At 42.2% G+C, this 22,495-nt stretch overlaps 1 protein-coding gene across 3 annotated transcripts; it reads right to left on the bottom strand.

Annotated features, from left to right (window-relative positions):
• Positions 1-210: 210 nt before the first annotated feature.
• marf1 (meiosis regulator and mRNA stability factor 1) lies at positions 211-22,269 on the bottom strand. 3 transcript variants are annotated; one of them, XM_042485947.2, is made up of 27 exons: positions 22,149-22,269; positions 21,355-21,565; positions 18,910-19,131; positions 17,280-17,442; positions 16,819-17,033; positions 16,292-16,409; positions 16,027-16,199; positions 15,188-15,706; positions 14,012-14,166; positions 13,251-13,412; positions 12,910-13,096; positions 12,589-12,767; positions 12,419-12,499; positions 11,478-11,717; positions 10,412-10,531; positions 10,129-10,307; positions 9,779-9,999; positions 9,556-9,698; positions 9,280-9,413; positions 8,449-8,651; positions 7,453-7,680; positions 7,071-7,310; positions 6,717-6,956; positions 6,435-6,495; positions 6,102-6,206; positions 4,778-4,930; positions 211-3,608 (listed from the first exon to the last, which is right to left on the bottom strand). In XM_042485947.2, the coding sequence occupies exons 2-27, from the start codon at positions 21,508-21,510 to the stop codon at positions 3,412-3,414; spliced, it is 4,794 nt and encodes a 1,597-aa protein (XP_042341881.2). In that variant the 5' UTR covers positions 21,511-21,565; positions 22,149-22,269; the 3' UTR covers positions 211-3,411. The 3 variants fall into 3 exon arrangements, with proteins under 3 accessions (XP_042341881.2, XP_042341879.2, XP_042341880.2); XM_042485945.2 differs by having other exon boundaries at positions 18,235-19,131; XM_042485946.2 differs by lacking the exon at positions 15,188-15,706 and having other exon boundaries at positions 18,235-19,131.
• Positions 22,270-22,495: the final 226 nt, after the last annotated feature.

Here is a 22,495-nt window from a genome sequence, read left to right on the forward strand (position 1 = left end):
GCCAAATATGACGACAAAAAACCTCCCGACCCCTCGCGCTGTTCTTGGAAAAAAACGTTCACAACAATGAGACAGACGAGGACACAGTGACCTTGACCTTAACTGCTCAGTTCAAGTGAAAGTTTCACGTACAGAAAACCCGAAAATGAATGCCTCCGGCCATGGCAATTGCTGGCGCGGAGGCAATAACAACATTGAGACGAGTCAGAATTGATGCTTGTGAAATTTATTAACTGAAATCTTTTTTTGGTCCTTTCAAACACTTCAGAGTGTCTGAGTGACTTCTGGTGCAGTGAGGCAGTAAAACACGGTGACAGAGGGAGGTGTATGTTAGAGAGGACACATTAGTGAGACAGTTGTTGACCCGGTAAACACAATCACAAGGCAGGAGATTTAAGGACACTGACGATTAAAGAAGATACTGTCTTGAAGTGTAGAACTGTTGCAACATGAAAACTAAATGAGCAAAACAATATCAGATACAGTCAAACAGAAACAGAGGCAAAGACACAAAAACATGCTTCCACCCCTCCCAGTCCACTGCCTCATTTCACATTTCATGAACCAAAACTATGCAAAAGTGCATATTTTGACAGGCACGATAGCTTCTCAATGATGTAACCAAAACAAAGAGAGAAAGCTTAATAGAGAAGTTACATTTACTCATTACAGTTAGCTGCCACTGCAGTACTCTGATATCCCTTTTCCACCAACCCGGATCCGGTTACGTTCTGGTTCCTGCACCTAATTATGAAGAGTTCAGAGTATTTTGACCATAATAATTGGTTCAGAACCGAAAGTTGGTTCGCAGTTGGAACCAAAAAATAGCAGGTTTTCCATGACCTGAAGAGCCAACTGTGACAATATCATCATATCAATATCGGCGCGTCATTTTCTACAAACTGGAAACGGATGATGGAGAAGTCAATGAGAAATGGTCAGACAAAAACAAGCGAACAGCGGTTTTGTTAATAGTTGGTTTATGCTTGTTTTTGGGGTGAAGGCAAATATCTATACTAACAGAATTATAGGTAATCAATGTAATCCACAATTTTGCTACAACTTCTGTTGTGCATTGTGCAACGCTCTCCAACGATGACACATCCTTGATTACAATGGTTCCACTCAAAACTGACTGAAATGCTTCACTAGATGACACTAAACTTCCAAGTTTCCTGAAGAGAACCGGCTCAAGAACCAGAGCTAATATGGTGGGAAAGGGATACGGAGGAGAGCTAGGGTTTGCTCAAAATCACAAAAATATATTCTTTCTGCCAAGTTTAATCTAGAAATTTATTGCAGGCATTTTCAGCCCCTTTCTACCATTACCAACTTTAAATAATTTACTTAGCTGCTCATTCTTTTATCAAAGAGGTTTCCAGACAGTCAGAACCACAAAAACCCTGATTAAAAACATTTTAATCGGCATTACAGACAATCAGGCGAGTTGGCAGGTGGAATCAAGCCTGACAAAAGAAAATTTCTGGCAAACGCTGGCTAAAGAGGCAAACACTGAAACTGGACAAAAACTGATGAAATGGGCTCTTACCCATTCTTTGAACGTTTTCTCTGAACACAAACAACCTTTAGATTTCAACGATGCGCTAAAATTCAAGGCAGCCGACAGTATTTGGTGGCAATTCAGCAGCCAGCAGTCTTGTAAACACTAGAGACAGGAAAACAACACACGTCGGCAAGTAAAAACTCCTCTGTAAGATGTGAGGGAAGGGGGGGAGATACGATGGCGATTCCATTGGCGCCGTGGCAAATACAAGCCATTGTAAAAGCCCGGCAGATTCCAGAGAGCCGCAGAGGGTCCTCTGTTCAGGAGGCTGCCCAGAGCCCACGAGGTGCTCCACCAAAAACCTCCCGACCCATCTCTCCCCCCTAAAGACTCACAGCCCATCATCTTAAAAATCAAAAACTCAGGAGTGCTCACTGCTCCCCTCGACTCCTCAACTCAGGCAGCGGACGTCACCGCGAACGCAGCGCTCACCAGCAACAAGGTTAACTCAAAAAACCTTGAGCGTATATGTAGCAGCTGCGAGGGTGACGCCGAATACAAGATCCCTAAAACGCGGTGCAAACAAAAGACTGATCTTAAAGAATGTCTTACCGTCATCTGTTCCTCCTCGGTTTACACCATGCATAAACTCATTTATGCACACCATGCATATTTCACACCACCTACTCCAGTGTAAACCACATGCAGACAAAACACAGCTAAAAGAACACAAACACAGCGGCTGCTGGCTAAAGCCGAACAATCAAAGTAGATCTCGGTTTCTCCTGCCTGAGCACACATCAGGCCAGAGTATTTCAGAGCCACCTTTCTCCTCTCAGGCCTTCAGTAGAGTCCCTGTGTGAGACAAGCCAAAATCCTTCCAATAAATCAAGTCAAAGTACGACAAGAATAAAAAATTCCTGTAAATAGTGCTCATCGTGATACCGAAACTTTGCAGACCGCGATTTAACTTCTCAAAAACGGTTAGCTTCTGTTAATAAAAGCGAGAGCACTCATTTTTTTACACTCGTTGTTGAATTGCCACCAAACATTCGGGCCAAATACTTGCACAGACTACTAAATACTCTGCATAATATAAGAAGGAACTGAAAACACTGTCCTGAGGCTACTTAACAGAGACTAAAGATGAGAAGCTGCCTCGTTAGAAATCCTTTAACCAAGAGAAGACTGAAAGAAGGCAGGTGCTCAGCGGCCAGTTGGTTGACATGTCTATCATTACCTACAAAGCAAAATCTCCTAAAATATGAAAGGAGTTTATATCGTAAATTAAATGCTCTGTCTTTGGGGATACAGCAAGGAGGTACACATGGAGGTTTCTCAATTTTAACAAAACAACTCTATAAACCTTCAGTTTGTTAATTCTATAATCTGAGAATGTGAGTACCTACATTTCTTGGACTAACAGAAAACATAGTTACTCAGCCCTAACGTTTCTCCCGTTATCTGATGATCCGTATACAGTGGCAACTAACTCAGTTTTCAATAACTGTACGCCAACGAGCGTCTTTGACACAACGTGGCTCTGAACTGAAGATGTGCATGCAAAGATAATCTAACTTCCCTCGAGGTGAAATCAAACGCACGTTGCAGAATTTAAAGAATTGCAGAAAATCTGCAAGAAGAAAATCACAGCTTGGTAAACATCATCGGAAGAACACACCGATTGTGAAATCAGTAAACGAAGGGAACGAAGTTGGCTGATGAGTGATAAGAGCGTGTTCAAGGTGTGGAGGGGACGACACTAGTGCTCCTCTAGGATCGTGTCTGTGTGATGTGTTCAATGTAGCCGGTCAACTCTGGTATTTAGAGTTACACTAAATGCGAGTTAGTATTGCTTTGTGTGTGTGTGTGTGTGTGTGTGTGTGTGTGTGTGTGTGTGAAAAGGATCAAAGGCCTGCAGTGAATGAGAAGTTGGCGGCTAACTTGATTCTGCTGCGTGAGGCTCTTCTGCTGGGGCTGTCCATTGACGTGGGCGTCTTCACATCGGGGTGCGGTGGAGGTTTGGAGGCCGCGGCGTCGTCTGTGCTGCCAGGTGGAACAGATGAGCCGTCAGCTGAAGCGGTCTCCTCTGGTTCATCGCTCACTGAAATCACACAAACAGAGACTGAGCTTACACCTGATGAACGGCAGGAAAGGTGCAAATAAAAGTGTGATGTTCTCATTAAAATATAATTTTGTTCTCCCTTGCTTCACTCACAGGGACATTTCCTCCAAAAATCAATTAGCTGTAGTGATATTTATCTATCCAGATTGTTTTGGTGCAAGTTGCCGAGAGTTGGGGGACATCAGCTGTAGAAAAGTGCTTTCTCACAAAGATAACTGCACTAGACGGCACTTAGCTCGTGGTGTTTAAAGCTAAAAAAATAAATCTCTAAAACTCAACAACAGCAACGTCTCCCTCCATTAATCATGACCTGGACACTAAACCACAGACCTTGTTGTGAGCAGTTTTATGTACAAATTATTTTCTTTTGACTGAACCACACCGACCAAACAAATCACTGCACAGAAAATAGTTCCTACATGAAACCGCTCACAACAAGGTCTGTGGATTACCTTACGTGACCGGGTCATGATTTCTGGTACGAGACATTGCTGTTTTTCAGATATATTTTTTGGCGCTTTGAGCACCACAAGCCGAGTGCCAGCTAGTTCCACTGTATTGGAGAGAAGGCAGAAATCTCTACGGCCGATATCTCTCATCTGACAGCTCACACTAAATGATCTAGACTGACAAAGATCACTACAGTTAAGAGGAAAAATATGTTCTTGATTTGGGGCTTAATTGTTCCCGTAAGACAGTTAAAAATGTTTTCTTTCTCTGACATCTTCGAAAATCAGAAAGAAATCACAGCACATATCTGTGCTGAGGCCACATAATTCCCCATTTTTTTTCCTTTGTTTGATAAAATTTTGAAGTCTGAAATGTGGAAATAAATAAGCATCTGGATCAGTGTTCAAATACACATGCTGGCTGGCTGAAGGCAGACATAATTTTGGCAGAACATTAGTTGGGGATTATGGGCCAAATAAGAAAACCGAACTCCATACTGTATTTGTATCAAGTCATTTTATGTTTGAAATGTTGAGAACCGGTTTTTTAAAGTAAAAATGACAAACCTGCCATCTTACAAACTGAACAGTAATTGAATGCTTTTAATTCCAATAGACTTTCAGTATTACCACAACAATGACTGATTAACTTAACGGGTTTAAATAAAATATATCAAACGTGGAACATTAAAAACGTACCTGTTGGTGGAGTTTTCTCAAAATGAATCAGGTCCTGGAGAACGGGGTCAGGATGGAGCTGAGGTGAAGGTAGGCAGGATGGTACAGGACCACATAGTAGGTCTACTGGTGATGTCAGACACAGCAGCTCTGACTCTGCCGCTGCATCGACACCTGGCAGGTAAAGGAGGATTTTATTTCAACTTAGATTTATTTTTACGAAAGACTGACTGAGCAGAGTTCTCTTAAAACCATGATGAAAAGTCAAACATTACTTTCTTTCAATTATTTCATAATCTCTGGTAATCAGTTTTTATATTTTTAATTAATTCACTATATTTGAAGAAAAAGTCACTAAATACAATAAATGAAAAATTTCTGACAAGTCTATACTTGGGTTGCAAACTCAGCACTGCTAGTACTAATTTTGGCAACTAAGAGTGCATTTAAGTGAAAAAGGCTGGTTTAGACAAGAGGTGAAGGTGTCGTAAAACATCCTGATGCCTTGAAGACAGTCACTGAGCTCTGCAGAGTCGCTGTGTTCAACTTCAGTCAGGCGGCTGAATCAGAAAAAAGTTTTCACGCTCATTTGAGGCGGTATATTAGGTGTTTCCAAAAAGCCGAATTCAACAAAACTGCAAAAAACACTTTTTCCACATGATGCTATGGCGTTGAATGTGTCGGTGGGAACTGGTTCCCTCAGGCATGATACAGCAGGCGCTACAAGAGGTGTTATTGCATCACATGACTCCTCAAAAGCTGAGTGAATCATCCGAAAACTCTGAATCCACAATTCCACTGCAAACTCAAATCCTATCACATCCTAGAATATATGTGGCCGCTCCCTTGTATAAGGGGCTTCCCTCTCCATTATCACAGACCATGCCTATGTCGCCTGCGATTGGAAATAATGACGGTTAACACGGTGGCTGCAATAAAATAAACCTGCTGATGTTTTAACATCCATCTTCATACTTCTTGGAAAGCTATCGTGAGAGAAGTTGCATAACATCACTCGATGGAAACGCAGTCATCTCGCAATAGTGTTTTATCGACATTCTGAAAATATCACCTAAGTTCTGTACAAATCTGTAATGAAACCCGCTTAGAGACAGATGACTGTGTGTGGTTTGAACAGAACAGAGGAGCACAACTGCCTTTTAGTCTACTCCGTCAGCCCTGCAGCTTTTTCAAAATTTACATTTTGTTATTGAAGAGAAAATAAATTACAGAGGACAGGTACTGCTGTGTAACAATACTGAATTCCAGGTACCAGTGTTGGTTCAAAAATGACCAGTTATACAACTCTAGTCTATACAAATACCATTTGTGTGACCGATGTTACCTGGACTCTGGGTTCCAGAGGTTGCGGTGCTGATCGGGCTATCTCTCGGGCTCTCTGTGTTCTCTCCTGGTTGCGGGCTGCTGGGGATTGAAGGACTTGCCCTTGCTAAACAAAACACACACACACACACACACACACACACACACACACACACACACACACACACGTTTTCAGCTTCCATATTCTGTTGAAGGCACCATCTCAGTAAATTACTAGTACTCAGAGGGAGCATCTACAGATCACCTCTGAAATTATTCACAATAGGCGTATATACCAATGATCACAACTGATGATAAGCCTGACTTCAAATGAGCTTATTACCATCACCTTTACCTTTCATATCGTTCTTCAAAACGATAATCCTCTTGTGACCATGCCCTTTGATCCAGACCACCTGATGAGGACACATCACAAAATGCAGACAATGCATTATTTCATTAAAAATATCTGTTACTCAGGGCAAAAACAAATGGCCTGAAATAATGATAAGTCCTGAAAAGTGAGATATTTAACTAAGACTAGCAAATCTGACGCTTCTAACTTATCTATAGACAAAATGATGTGTCGAGTTCTGGACGATTCACAGTGAAAGTATCTAATGAAATTTAACCCTACCTGCGGGATGGCGCTGAGCAGCTCGTCAGTGCTGGTGTATCCATAGGAACGTGGTTCGAGGCTGCAGCCTGTAAATTTGTTATAAGCCCCCTGAAACTCCGTCAGGAAGATCTGGTTGTAGTGGTAGGTGTGCAGCAGGGCGCGTATGTTACGGGCAAATTGGTAGAGCCTGGTCAGCCTCACCCACTCCTCACCACCACTGGCAGCTTTGCTGCTGTCATCACTTTCTTCATAGTACAACTGTGAAAGATTAAACATGGTCAGATCGTGTGGGAGCACAGGTAAACTACGTGACAGTAGGAGAAGAAAATGCTGAAAGCTTGAGGTTTTAATAAAGTTAAGTTTTTCACTCACCTCCACAAGGTAGGGCAGGCTCTTGAGTAACTCGCTGAGGGACAGGAACCCATACTCACATGGGTTGAGCAGCGCCCCATGGGCAGTCAAATAATGCTGGCTCAGCTCGTCCACCTTGAGGCCTCTGGTGACTTGCTCCTTCTCTTGGGACATGAGCAGAGCCAGGAGCTGGGAGGTCAGCGAGCGCAAAGACTTCCTGTTGATTAACTGCACTTCACGAGCCCCAGAGCCGTCCACCACCTTAAAAATGGAAAGACAGCGGCCACTTATTTATCTGCATTTTACTGGTAATTAATGCTGCATGCAATTACAAGCAGTGGAAAGGAGCAAACAAATTGAAATGATCTAAAAAATGTTTAATCCTTGAGGTTTTGTTTTCTACCTTGACCACATGGCAGAGTTTGGCCAGCAGAGCCGGCAGGGAGCTGGCGTCGTAGTCCTGCAGGCGTAGACCATAACCGAAGGTCTTGCTGTACTCAGTGAGCAGCTGGCTGACAGGAAGGCTGGAGTTTTTCTGAGACCGAAGCAGCTTTACCAGCTGAGCCGCCAGAGCCTTGATACGCTCCACTTCTGTCAGAGTCAGCACTTTCTCCTCGCCACACTCCAACACCTGAAAAAGGAGGCATACAGCTGATAAATTAGTGTTTGGGCAGAGACGGAGGAAGAGACATTTATGCTTGATTAAAGGTGGGTTCAACTGCTCAATTCAAACTGAGCACCTGACATGAGAAAGTGCCTGATCTGAACCACAAGATAATCTGACTAAATGACAGCAGGAGGAGCTGAATCTGTGAGAGTTGCCTGATAATGATGATCACATATTCACAGGTCAGTTGTAATAAGCAAGTTCAAAGAAGCAAGTGGAAATATATGGATCGTACTTTACAACTGTCCCTGCCTTGAAAAATATCCTGGTCATTGCCATCATTTTTCTTAAGACGCACAACATGGAGGGGCGATCAATACACAACAGAAATATACAGATTCCTCATAGCTAGAAATGTTCCACCTTTTATGTGGATGTACAATCAATGCTAAATGTGGTAAATCGAAGCAAATTCCTCAGTGCAACATCTGCTACACTCATATTTTAGGATGTTTTATTTAGGATGATGGAAATGAATATTTATTTGTTTTTGCTGTCCACTGATTAATTTGTTTTTCTGCACAGTGTGCTTTTTGTTGTGCTTTGTTTTTTCTGAATTATGCTAGCATTTTTTGTCTAAATTTTCTCCTTTTTTTATTGATTGTTTTTCTTTGTAAGACTGACTTCTTGATCTCTACTCTTCTTATTTTTCACTATCTGGAGTTTATGAAGTTTTATGTGTGTGCAAAGAAAAAAAAACATAGTTGAGGGTTGGAGGTGATCCTGACTCACCATCAGTATGTTGGGGATTGCCTCGAAGAGCTCCATGAGTTTGGTGAAGCCATAGTAGCTGAGCTTGCACTGCCGGCCGAAGTGATGGTGATAAGTGGGGATGAACTTACTGAAGGCCATCCGGCAGTGAGGCTGGTGACGGAGAAGGTCCACCACCTCCTTCCCAAACTGCTTAGTGCGCTCAATCTCCTCAACCGTACGCTCTGTAGGCAAATTAGACAGATACAGGGAAAGCTTATTAATGAAGAAATAAACATCTTTAACTGGTAAAATTACTACTACTGCAGGAATTGTCAGCCTTTTCTTAAACTTTGATGTATTATATATAAATTCAATAATTGCACGATTGTGTGAGGCGGACAATGCAAATAGTATTGTTAGTACTGGTTGATTTCTATCAAAATTATTGGGAAAAGGCAACGAGCAACATAACAAAACATGGACAAAAAGAGTTGTGAGAAAATTACGTGAAAAGAAGCAAAAAATTAGAAAAGGAAAAAACAAAAACGCACCAGAAAATTACCTAAAAGATGTTTGTTTTTTCTGTATAATACTTTTAAATATATAATTAAAATAATTATAAACATTGTTTTGTGAACATTTTTCCTTCGTCGTCTTTAAATAATGTTCAGGTGTTTTTCTTGTCATCTTTACCTATGCCTTGCAGTTTGTGGAACATTTCTTGCCCAATGCTTGTTGCCTTTTTCACCATTTAAAAAAAAAATATATATATATATATATATATATATATATATATATATATATATATATATATATATATATATCCCCAGTTTTTTTAGGGTAAAGAGGGTTAATAACTTTTAAACAGACCTCTCTTTGGAACAGAGATGACTGTGTCCGTGTCCTGATGTGTAATAGTAATAGTGGTATCGGGGATCTCTGTCAGCAGGTCCATCAGGTCACAAATCCCGTAGTCGATTACCCTCCAGTCTCTGGAGAAGCACCTGACACACAAGGTAGAAAAATACATTTAAAACAAACAACACTGATGATCCATACTCATATTTGACACTTTTCTCCAACTGCTGATGAGGGGAAAGGGGCAACGTAGGGGCATGTGCAGCTCTAATGTCAGTGTTGACTGACCAGTGGTACGCCTGCATGAAGTCCTTGATCACCACTTGTTTGCTTGCTTGAAATTTAAGCAGTTTGAGCAGATCCTGGGTGAAGCGCTTTACTTGAGCACGATGTGTCAGGGTCAGTAATCGCTTGGTGCCCATACCCAAGATCTGCAGGTAAGAACATAATTAAAATAGAGACTATACTATTTGTAGAATGCAGAGTTTAAGATCCTCAGAATCCTCAGTACCTGTAGGACATGTGGCACGGCCTCCAAAAGCTCCAGCAGCTTGGAGTAGCCGTAATCTGAGACGCGGCACTGCTTGGCGAAGTGATGATGGTACGAAGGTATGAACTTGCTCATGGGCATGATGCAAGATGGCTGACTCTTCAACAGGTCAATAATCTCTCGGCTGAACTGTATGAGCTGTGGGTTGCCGACTGGACTCTTGCAGCGCTGAATCCAGGGCTCTGCATGAAATTTATTTTAATTAAATGTCTGAAACACGTATATCTGGCTGGTAAAGATGCACATGTAGGCACGGTGCTGAAGGATGCTAAAACAACCTCCAACAAAATAGAAATTCTGAATATTCCTACCGGAGTTTGGAGCTGGTGGTTTGTTGTGGATCCACTTGATGACTTTGAAGCCGTTCTGAGCTGTGACTATTGTGATGCTGGGGACACAGGTAATGAGGTGCTCCAGGGGGACACCACCCTCCAGTGTCTCATTGCCTAGCTGCAGAGGGCTGAACTTTGCTGCATAGCAGTCTGGAAAACTAAAATGGAAAGTGCAGTACATTATGGATTTCATAATGCGGGAAAACATGCTTCATTCGATTTTTGAAAAAGTTTATACATGAAATAAAGAGCTGGTTGTCACCTAAGTAATGGAAGAGTTCCCTCGTGTGACTGCAGCAGACTGTGGACCTCAGAGGCTAAGGTGCTCAGAGACATCACAACAAAAGGGATTTTATAGGAGTCAGGGTCAAAGTCAACCTCACTAAAAAGAAAAAAAGATAAGACACAAAATCAGTAATGGACACAGTGGACAGTCAGCTTAAATTTTACTGCTCAGAGAACAGTGATTGTGAGAATTAAGGTTGGTGATTCAATCCTTCAGAGCAAGTCAGAGAGCGCTACATGACGGGTCAAGATGCTCTTGAAAAGAGAACAAATGGCCATAGTATTAAACTTAACCCTAACCCAGTGAACAAAACTCCTGCACAGCCAGTGTAATCATCAGGTGCTGGTTGGTGGCAGGATCATTTTAAGTGGAGAAAAAAAAAGAAAAAACAAACCACTGCACACTAAGGAACTTTGATGTGATGGTTGGTCTTTGTGCTGGCCTATTTGTTCTGACCCTCTTCCAACTGGGTAAAAACTGACAGTGAAAAGCGCATTTTACTTTAAAGTTGAACATTTTTCAACCCTTGGTGACAACAAAAACATGCCAATAGTGCAATTCTCACTGCAAAATAGACGCTCAGTGCCTCGTCACACCGCTGACATTTGTAGCATAGCGTAAATATGAACCCCTTCCTATGCTCAGCATTAAAAAATGTGTAAGCGTCAGGAAAAAAATGCTTCTTTGAAATGAGGTCAAGCTGTTGTTGCAGCTGCACTTGTCACCATCTTCCCCGTGTTGTTGCTGCTGTTCTTCCATACTGCTAGGTGTCCTTCCTTTGGCAGACTAGAAAACCTGCAGGCCTATGGAAGCACTGCATCCCCGCTATCTACAGTACATGCGGTACTAGAGAAAACCCTATACCACCATGTAAAAACTTGGCGGTATAGGGTCTGAATTTTAGCATCAACTTGGTAACGAAGTATCATTCACGTGCGTTTTATTATCTTATTTACCTTATTAACTTTACCTATCTTTTATTACTTTCGTGAAATAAGCATTTAATCAGAATGTAATATATACAATGTGCATGTATAATGACCTGAAATCCTGCTGTGCGTAGTGTTCTCTGCAGACAGGTTCGTGGTACTCCAGCTCCTCAAACACCACAGGGCTGCCGCTGGCAGAGGAGGAGCCCTCCTGGGACTGGGAAGATCCCAGTGGACTCTGACGGATTTGGCTGCTAGGAAGAAGGCACACAAGCCTCGAACCTCCCTGATCTCGCACTGCCACCACCTCTGGTAGCCTGTACAGATCCCCAACCACGAGCTTACGGGAATATCTGGAGAGACAAAGGAAGAGCATAAAGTTTGGCAGCGCAAACTACTGAAATACAAATCTTATTTTGAAATTGCTATAATCGAAAATATGTCATTAATGTTGTTAATAATATTGATAATAATAACTATTTACTTAACACCTTTAGTTAGCTGTCCATTAATGTCAATATAATATGATACAAAGAAATAGACCAAAAACAACAACAGAAGCAATAAAACCATAAATAAAATAAAAGAATAGAAATAAAACCTAAATTAAAAAGTTAAATATATTTATAAATAAATACATTAAAAGACAACGTCACATAATAGCAAGCCTTTGAAAATGGGTTTTCAGTAGTGATTTTAAAGAAGTCTCTGATTCTGCGAGCCTTATCTCCTCGGGAACGTTGTTCCAAAGCCGAGCGGGCCTGATGGCAAAGGCACAGTCATCTTAAGTTTAAGTCTAGACTTTGGCAAGGCCAAAAGGGTCCCACCCAAGGACCTAAGGCTGCAAAGTGGCTCATAAGGGGTCACCAATTCTGTCATGTAGCTAGGGCCAGACCAAGATGAGCTTTAAAAGTGATCAATGAAATCTTAAAATCAATTCTAAAATGAACAGGGAGCCAACTGAGAGAAGCCAGGATTAGGGTGATGTGATGTCTGTTACAACCAGTAAGAAGTTCATGTTTGAAAACAATGAGTTGAGGATAAAGCTACTTACTTTTTCTCATAGATCTCAGTGAACTTGAAGAGAGGGAGGCAATTGGCAGGTGCATCCTGGAGAATGGTGATGATCTCGGTGCTGTATAATAAAGAGGCTGATTTTTACCTTCACAATCTAAAACAGAATAGTTGAGGAAATATGCCCCACTCAACTCCCTTTGACTGTACCTGAGCATAGCGAGGGATTTGTTGCTGCCACCGGTGACCAGAGACACCTGAATGCGCTTGCCTCCGATCTTGTAACGGTGCAGGCCACTGACGGCACTAATGGCCTGCTGCAGGAACAACATCTGGACTGTGGCCTTCAGCTGATAGTCAGTGTGGGGGCTCAGCTCCACAGCTTTCACCTAGACAAAACAAGTTACACCACAAGGAGATGTTTTGAGACACGTGTGAATCTCATTTCAAGCAGAACGTCTGAAAGCGTCCCGTCTAAACATATTTTGTTATTTTGGACTCAGACGTTAAGAGGACTGCATTACACCTTACCCGTCCGTAACGGGAGAAGGTGTCATGCAGTGTTTGCTGTAGATCCTTGCGGGACATTCTGTAGTCCAGATTGGCCACCTGGACCTCTGCGCCATCTGAGAAAGGCTCAGGGGGACCTTCGAGACACGGGCTACGAGGGGCAGCCAGGAGCGGCGAGGACCGGCTGGACAGGCAGGGGGACCCACTCCTTTTGTTAGAGAAGAGGGCAGACAACCTTGAAATAATAACTAACATCACATTTAATGAGGGTTTAGAGAATTTGTATTATGCAGTATGGCACCTCAGTAAAAATCAATGCTCTGACTAGATCAAATTTGCTGGATTTATATCCAAAATGTCACCTGGATGACCAGGAGCCCTGGGACAGAAGGAGAGGACTGAAGCTCCTGTGCAGGTTCAACTTGCTGAAGGCTGATGGTGTACTAATCTGGAACTCCCCTGTGTTCCTGTCTCCTTGTTCTAGAGGGGATTCAGTCACACTGCGAGGATAGGAGCCCTCTCTCCTACACGGAAAGATGACAAAAGACACATGTACATGTGTAAGGGCAACGTGTAGTTCCTAGAGCCCCTCCTCTTTTTGCATTCTTCATATGGAATGAAAAAACAAGTAACACATCGATCAAATGTTTTTATGGTTTGTTGTCCTGCCAAGGGGCCACTGCCATCAGGGAGTACTGTTGACATGAGAGGGGGCGCTTGGTCTGCCTGGGTTTTTGGGTGGGTGGAGTGAGTCAGGTGGCATCCACATGAATGCCAGGACCAAAGGTTTCTCAGCATTGTAACGAGGTGGGCAATAATATTCACTTAATCTCTCAGTGGTTTTAATGTTTTGGCTGATGGGCATAAAGCTAAGCTTCTGTCTCTGCTCGTGTTTGTGTGTATGTGTGATGTGTGTCTGCTCGTGCAGTAGTGATATCAAACTGTTGTTAAAATAATACAGAAAAGAAAATAAATCAGATACCAAAACCCAGCTTCAGGTCACATTGCCTCCAGTCTGAAGTTGAACCCAGCCAGTTACTGAAATTTGGCAATGACTGGTTTAATCTGAATTGATATTCAGTAGTACTTTAGATGGTAACAGTACAGTTTCCCCAACATGTACCTCCTTCTGTACACAGATTCTCCAGTGAGGCCGGGCTTTGACAGCTGCTCCAGGGCTCCGGTCTCTCCATTACTGTGGGGGGAAGATGAAGCAGCTCGTCCTTTCTCCAGGTGCTGGAAGCCCATTCTGGGTTTGCCATCTAAACTGCCCAGCTCCTGGATCAGACAGAGGCAGCAGATGTCAGTACTGTTGATGCTGACTGGGTGGATACTGCTGAAGCGTTTGTGTGTGGAGTTCAATAGCATTAACGGAGGATCAGAAGTTTAACTAGGGGTGAGCATTTTTAATCACCTGCCTGACTAGAAAATAGAGCAGTAGTCAACACCAGGTACATATTAGTTTATTTTTTATATCTTAGTTTTTTTGAGACAGATTTATAAGTGGCATATTTATGACATTTAGTACTTTCGACCCATCAGACACAGCTAATGATATCGCTGAGAGTGAGCTTTACTTATAGATATTTTGTAAAATCATGAACCACACCTAAGATGAAATGTAACTACAGTATTGTGTTTACTGCGATATTAGTCATTTTGACACCAATCTTTGGGTTACTTAAATATTCTCAGCATTTCGTTTGTTTTTTTCCTTGAATTGTTGTCTGAATGAGACTAACATTGGACAAACTCCAAACTGGAATTTTTCTGTACTGCCCAAATACAGACAATACTTTAAATGCTCATCCCACTTTTCTCTAGCTTTTCACACTGGTCTGTTTGGTTAGAATCAAGAAGAAAAGGCCAAGCCAGTCATTCCAGCCACCAGAGGTCAGTTTTGTCAGATTGGAAAGCTGCATGGGCCAAAACCGAATTAATAGAGGCATGAAGCAGACTTTGGACAAAACACAGAAAGTGGCTACTCACATGAAGCAGTATATCAGCACTGATATACTAAACGAACGCGGTCAGAAAAAGGCACAAAAGCTATAGGCTAATTCATGCACTAGTATGATTACTGACAATGAACATGCAGGACAATAGCGAATACATGAAGCACTAACCACAACGCATACATGCTAGCACAGGCAGACACATGAAGCTTAGCGAGCAGCTGTAAGTGGTTAGTCAAAGCAGCAGTTAGAGGGACACTGGGGAGGGGATTTACATAGCGGCCCAGACAAAGATAGAGGGCAGTGGAGGTTAAGGGGAAGCAGGCACTGACGAGTCTGCTGACCTGATGGGGCTTGGCTGGAGCACCACCGGGAGGCCCACTGCACCCCCTCCTGGGGCTGTAGGGCCTTTCAGGCACTGGGCCAGAGGCGTAGCACGGGCGGGTTGCCCGCCGCGGCCTCCTGGGTGACCTGGGTTTCTCCAGGGGCAGAAAGGAAAAGGAGGATATGGATGGCGGAGGGCCAAACACTGAATCCTGGCTGTGATAGGCCTGGGGCAGAGTCTGAGGGAAGTGATGGGGCTGAGACTGAAGCTCAGGCTCAGGACTTGCATCGTCTCTGGGCCGTGGGGAGAAGGAAAGGCTGATTCGGTGGCCAAACACATCCTCATTTTCCATGCGCTTGCGAGCACGTGCAGCTGCTTCGGGGTTGCCAAATCGGAGGACTGCTGTGCCCTGGGACATGCCCAGCACCTTGCCGCCGCAGTTGTCTGACAGGCGGCGGAGCCTGAGCTTCACAGCGTTCCGCAGGCTCTTGTCACAGTTGACAGGAAGGTTGTGCACATAGAGGAGGTTGAAACTGGGCTGAGGGAGGGGAGGAAGAGACAGCGTGCCTGTCTGGTTTGTATAATTTACACTTTAAAAGATAAAATCAGTAGTCTTCCTTTTAGTTGAAAACAGTTTGAAGAATGGCTGAGAGTATGCAAATTAGGAAGAATTGTGTCAATAAATTATTGTGAAGATGATCAAATTCACAACCAACTGCCTCTCTGCCCTCTGGGTAATTCCAAACTAATATCAAATGTCTCCTTGGTCACTTTTGCCACCACCTACTTACCTCATGTAATAAAGACCGAATCAAAAAAGTCTTTTTTAGGTCCTAATGAAGCATTTGTGAGACCTACCTGTGCTTTGACAAGCATACGTGGAGGCAGATCAGCTGTGATCTCCTGGAAGGCCACGTGGCGGTTGGCGTGCTGCAGTAGGGCTGAGGATGCATGGCTGCCATGGACCAGGATAACCTGGAAACCATGACGATGACGGAGGTCACTCAGCTCACTTGCAAAATTCACATCCGCTATTAAAAATAAAAAGATAACATGTTTTATCACAAAATCCCTTGTACCATCAAGGCTGCACCTGATTTTAGTGAATCTAAGACGAACTCACAGGATACGAGTACAACAGTTGCAGGTGCAGTGTGAGTCTCAGCAAAGCGTCGCAGGCTTTGGCGAAGCTTGTCGTCTGCAGCGTTCTTGGCCGTGGCGTTGATATGTGCAACAGTAACCTGATGAAGCAAAATGTACAACATTTCAGATGTTTTCCAATGTTGTGGAATTTTCTTTGGCAATCTTTTTGGGGAGTTACTCAGCTTGTTCGTGTCATTTTATGGAGGTTAATGTATGACATGTATGACACAGGTGCAGAACGCACATGCTAACTGGCATTTGGCTGTCATCTTTGGGGTGTGTTTTTGTGCAAACAGACAAAGAAAGATGATTCAACTGTCGGTCTTCATTGCACTAGTTGTTTGATGTCAGGCCTGATGTCGGGCCTTAAGCCCAAAGATGATGGTAAATTTACTTTCATTTCAGGACCAACACTCATATCATCTGTAGGTCAGCAACATTAATTCAGGGTGTAAATGGCTAATGTGTAACAGCATAACCATGAAACTAGTAGAGATTTTTTGGTACCTGGCAGTTGTTGAGTTCTTGGATGACAGCTTTGTTCTCCTTGCTAATATCACAGACGCAAATGAATTCTGCCTCACGGTGACCCTGAAAGAAATGGCTGCGGATCCGCTGGACCACAGCTGCAGCAGAGCGTCCACTGGGCACACTGCAGTTCTCAATGTCCCAGAAGACGCCCACCGGGGGGATATTCTCAGGGCCTCCGTTCTCTGGAGAACCTATGGGACAATTGGCAAAACAATTATTCTACACGCACATTCACAGCTTTAAAGCAGCTTGAATTAAAAGTTACTTTATTGTTGTTGCAGTCGATTTGGATGGAAAAAAATTCCATAACTACATGACTCAAAAAAGCTTGCTATTTCAAAATGTCCAATCATTATCGTCAAGACCAATCTGACATGAAATTCCAATGAAACACTGTATAGGCAGGAATTAAAAGTTGTATCTTTGAGTCCACTAACCATATTTCTGGCCAGTCTTGCCGAGGCTGGCCGATGGCATGAGCATCATGCCATCAGACGAGGTGCCACAGCCATTACAAATGGGGATAGAGATGGGAGCAGTCGCGGATAGAGGAACATTGGGCCACACCTTGTCTGTCTCTGACGGCAGACCGTTCACAGGCTGAAAATAGGTGCAAATCATTACAACTGTCAGCAAAAAACAAAAGAGCATGAACAGAAAGCAGTACTTTACCAAATGATTTTGATGACTGAATTACAAAACCATATCACATGACTGAGATCATTTTAGGGTTCCCACACACCATCATGGACAAATTTCAAAACTTTCCCTGACTTCTTTTTAAGGACCTAAAACTTTTTCTTGCCCCACTTTTTCCAAACATATAAGATCCAAACTCTGTTCAAATATATTTTATATAAAATCTTAACATAGTAAGATTACTAAATTAAATTAAATATTCTTTTAAAAAAGAATTTTAAAAAAATTGCCATAACATGACTTTCAAACATTTTTTCTTAAAATCAAAAAGAAAACAAGCTCAAACTTTGACAGTTTTACAATTTTTTTTTACTATGAAAATACTATGAAATTTTTTTTAACAGAAAAACATGCCTTATAAACCCGTTTTCTTAAAAAATAGATAAATAAAAATTAAAGTAAGAGAGAAAAAGGTAAAAAAAAAAAAAAATCCACTCATTTCCTTCCTTCAAATTCTGTCCATGGCATGTTTTCTTATTTTTTTTCCCCATAACATTCAATGAAGTTTTTTGATAGTTTCATTACTTTTCCAGACCTGGAAAAAGTCGGTGTGAAATTCCATGACTTTTCCAGGTCTTCCATGAATGTGGGAACCCTGTCATTCATGCAAATAGAATAAAGTTACCTACAGTCATCTCCATGGCACACAAACACAAAAGAAAAGCCACAGTGATTGAAATAAACTCCACCAACCTTCAACAGGCACTCCTGGCAGTAGTGCACCCCCTTCACACAAACCGTGCGTTTTACATTTAGGTGCATAGGATTAGAGCAGAAGTGTGCGGAGGTGGTTGTAGTAGTGATGGTGGTGGTGGTTGGGTGATCACCGAGTGTGCTTCTCTGGGATCTTCTGGCTGACGGGCAGCAGTCCACACCACAGGTGTAGTAGCCAGAAGAGGCCAGGCAAGAGCCATGCAAAGGAGCGGGAAGAGAGGAAACACAGGGGAGCGAGGGAGCCAGAGGTGCAGAGGAGGGGAACAAGCTGGGTTGACTACATGACAGAGGTGCAGCTGGGAAGGTTTGGAGAAGCCCTGAGCAGCAGGAGAGGTAGGGGTGTGATGAAACAGGCTGAGAGGTAGCGACAGAGGAGGACAGCTGAGATTTGTAACCAAGAGTGGGCAAAGGATCGAAAACTTCACCCCCACTCCCACAGCTTGTGTGATGTTTATACTGATGAACAGATGAGGCTACAGAGCAAGGGCCGGACCTGCTAATACTGCTGCTGCTGATAGGTGCTCCCAGAGAGCCTGGGGCCATGTAGAGCGACACAACACCAGCGACGCTACTACTGCTGCCAACAACACTTCCACCACCCAATAACCCATAGCCATCTGTGCTGCAGTAGTCACAGTGTGTGTAAATGCTTACTTTGGGGCTAGCCCCCTCTTGCTGCTGCTGTAGCGGGGGCTGTTGTTGGAGGGAGTCTTGTGTGAGATGAGGAGGAGGAGGAGGAGGCAAGCAGGGAGGAGGCATAGGGAGAGGGGCCAGAGAGAAGGGCTGGGATGACTGGGAAGAGGAAGTACAGTGCAGGGGAGGAGGAGGGACATCTTTCAGCTCCAGCACGGCCTTTCTGCTGTCCATGTAATTGCTCTGGAACATAAAAAGACCCTGATAGTATGACTTTTTTATAATTATGCATCTTTTATAATTATTTTACACCACTGTATCTATCTTATGTAAGCTCGGACCTACTCATAGTAAAGTCGTTGTTCTGGCAAGTTATGTTTGACACATAGTAACAATTATAAAAGGACACGAAGGCCCCCAAAAGTCCCCCACGTCTTGTATCCTACAACAGGAAGGTGCTATACAGTGTCCAACAACATTTCCTACAAGCATGCCTGTGGTTTTACTTTGACGTATTGGCAATTGATATCTCCCACATGTGTAAACAGGGAGAAGCATGTATAGACCATTGCTTTAGGTTAGCGCTCTGTCACACATTTCAATCCATGCTGTTGTTCTGACCCAAGCGCTCATAATAAATGTTTCCTGATTGAGGCATTAACTGGTGTCTCAGTGCTGAATAGGAGTCAACGTAGAAAACTTACATTAAAACTGTATTTGGTAACTTGTATTTGTCATATTTGCTGAAGCTGTCACTGCATCCACACAGCAGTATATCAAACAGATAATCTCATCTGTGGAAAAAAAATCGATATTCCTCTGCCTACTCTACTGATTTGAAGCACTTCTAGTGGCCTTACTGCACCTGCATGAAATTGACCATTAGAGCCAAGGAGTCTTTAACACAGCTGTCAATAATGTCAATCACTGCTTGTAAACAGTTGTCAATCTGTCAAACTCAGCAGTGCAGTTTAAGTATGAATCAAGATTTTTGTTACTGTGTTGCCTATTTCTCTCTTCAAAAGTTTCCAGAAACTTATTTTGGTGTGCTGTTTAGCTTTAAAATAAGAAAGTTTGTGGCCCAGCAACCATGGTGGAAACAGTCAAGCCAAAAACTCAGCACTGCCCACCAGCTGCAGCAAAACTAACTGTACAGCTTATCAGTACACGAAGAGATGTTTCAGAAAACATTTGAGGCAAGGAATTAATATTAAATTATTATTACATACATTGAAAAGCATTGCATTGCATGTCTCCATCTGCTGGTGGGCCATCACGATAAGATCATGCATAATATGATGTTAATTCCACTACAGAGAAGACTTGATGATCATTAAAATTAGGCGGGAAGAAAAAAGTGGATACATTATCAGTAATCGGCCAAATTAGCTGTTTTATATTGGCATATCAAATATTGGAAAAAAATCCAATGTTGTGCATTCCTGGCAGTGACAGAATCTTGATTTATATTATTATTATATTATTATTATCATTATATTATCACTGCTGCCATGATTGACCATTAGACCGCAATTCACGAGCACTGACTGACATGAATGACAACTGCGTTAAGAGACTCCTTGACTTTGATTTGTTGTTTACTTTGAGTTGTGGTGGATCGGAGCAAATGCTGTTAGAAGCATAACAATCATCTGCCTCATGTGCTTCTACAAATATGACAATTTTGTTTGTTTAAAATTACAGACTCCAGCATTAAGTAACAATGTTTTGAATAAATATTCATGCAAAAGGAATACAACATTACATTTAAAAAGTCTACATGGATGTGTGATGGCGTTAACAGCACCCTCAAAGCTGGAGATAATTGCACTGACCAGTATGGCTTAACATAGCTAAATCTAAACAGGAAAGGGTACTGTAAATCTGTGCCAACCACAAAAAGCTGTCAATAAGTTGGTTTAGAGTTTACTATTACATTAACCACCCCAACTTGCCGCAGTTTGTTTATCAGCTGATAGAGATTTTATAGTCACATCTGGGGCCTCATATGCCACCTGCACGTCATTTAACCATGTCATCATGCATGTGATAAATGCAGAAAGCACCATCTTTATAAGACTTCCTATGTTCAGCTTACAATCATTTTATAGCTCCCAAATAAAATAAAGTCACACAGGCTCACAATTTTCCCTTTACATTGCATTTTGTAACTTATAGTCAGAAACAGGGTCATCTGATACAAATGGATGAATATTTTTTAATGCTTTATCACTGTTTAAGTTACAAATGTTGCAAGAAAGTTGCAACGTATGCTAACATAATTTATGAATATGTTCATTATGAGATACATTTGATAGGATTTTTGCCCAGAATCGGATCTCTGATAATATGTCTTTATCATTGTCCTTTTAATCAAGAGCTGACAATGCTAATTGATTAAAATTCCTTTGACTCTAAATATCTGTGTACCTGAGATACCTTGACTGTATCCTGATGAATACTTACTTCTTTATCTGTGTGATGAGGGGAAGCTGTCTCATTGGTGGGGAAGCAGTCTTTGAGTTTCCATAGCAGGGTTGAGGCCTCTGTTTTGGGGTGACTTAGCCATGGGAAGGGTTTAGAGCTGCATATGGATCTCTCCTTTCCCAGTCCTTCCATCATACAACCCAGAGAGGTCTTTCACCATACTTTCATCTCTCTTCTCTCTCATGCTTTCCTGTTAAAAGGAAACGAAAGTTAAAAGTATGCACGAAGTTAGTTGCTTGCGGTTACATCACCTGTTAATGACCCGGTGCGTTAAATTATCACATTAAAACGTCTGTGTCCTTATTGTTTCATGTGAGACACAACAGGTCTGGTCGTAAACGTGTGTTTGACTCAACACAGCTTCGTACCGACAGTTAAATCCACAAAGGGGACATGTCTGTGAATATAACCTGTACTCAGTTTGGACTGTTTTTGTGAAGCTAACTAGCGCCACAGCTACGTTTTACCAAAGCGACGTTAAATTAGCAACAAGCTAACGTTAGCTCAAGTCATTTCCCTGCGTTTTTTGACCGTTGTTAGACTTACATCAGCTACTTAAAACAAGTTAGCCGGCTAGCAACCCGAAACGGGCTAATTTAACCTTAAATGTTCCCTCGAGCTAACGTAAATCTGAAGCTAACAACAAGCACCGTCTGTTAGCTTATACACACACATAGAAACAGCTGCCATCATGTTACCGGGCATTGTCAGGTAATACATATATATTATTATAAGTTAATGGCGACAAATTTCCTAAATATTTCGTTAGTTACCTGAGATACGTCTCGTCTTTCACATCTTCCTCAAAGGACCGTTCCCCCCCGTCTCCCTGGAAACTCGCTGAACCCTTTTTGTAACCTATCTTTACCGGAAAGCCCGCACATATGTCGCAAAATGTTATTGTGACGTTTGTATCTATAAACATAAATTTAATTATATAATTTTTTTTATATAGATATAATTAAATAATTTAATTTATATTTATATTTATAGTGGTTAGGTTTGGTCGGAGCACAGGTGCACAAGGACTACGTGAGTAAAAAATACAAATCAAAAAATATATATACAAACAAACACACACACACACACACACACACACACACACGTGTATATATAAATA

Source organism: Plectropomus leopardus, chromosome 3 (genome assembly GCF_026936395.1).
Source record: "Plectropomus leopardus strain MGB_pleo_1.0 chromosome 3, ASM2693639v1, whole genome shotgun sequence".
Taxonomy (NCBI): Eukaryota; Metazoa; Chordata; class Actinopteri; order Perciformes; family Serranidae; genus Plectropomus; species Plectropomus leopardus.

Bases quoted from the DNA above. Each gene is read 5' to 3' on its own strand.
- marf1 (XM_042485945.2), bottom strand. From the start codon at position 21,510: ATGATGGAAGGACTGGGAAAGGAGAGATCCATATGCAGCTCTAAACCC. The intron at 13,413-14,011 runs GTACATGTTGGG...CTTTCCGTGTAG, and splicing joins GAATCTGTGTACAGAAGGAG to GAGAGAGGGCTCCTATCCTC. The intron at 13,097-13,250 runs GTGACATTTTGG...CTCTAACAAAAG, and splicing joins CAGGGCTCCTGGTCATCCAG to GAGTGGGTCCCCCTGCCTGT.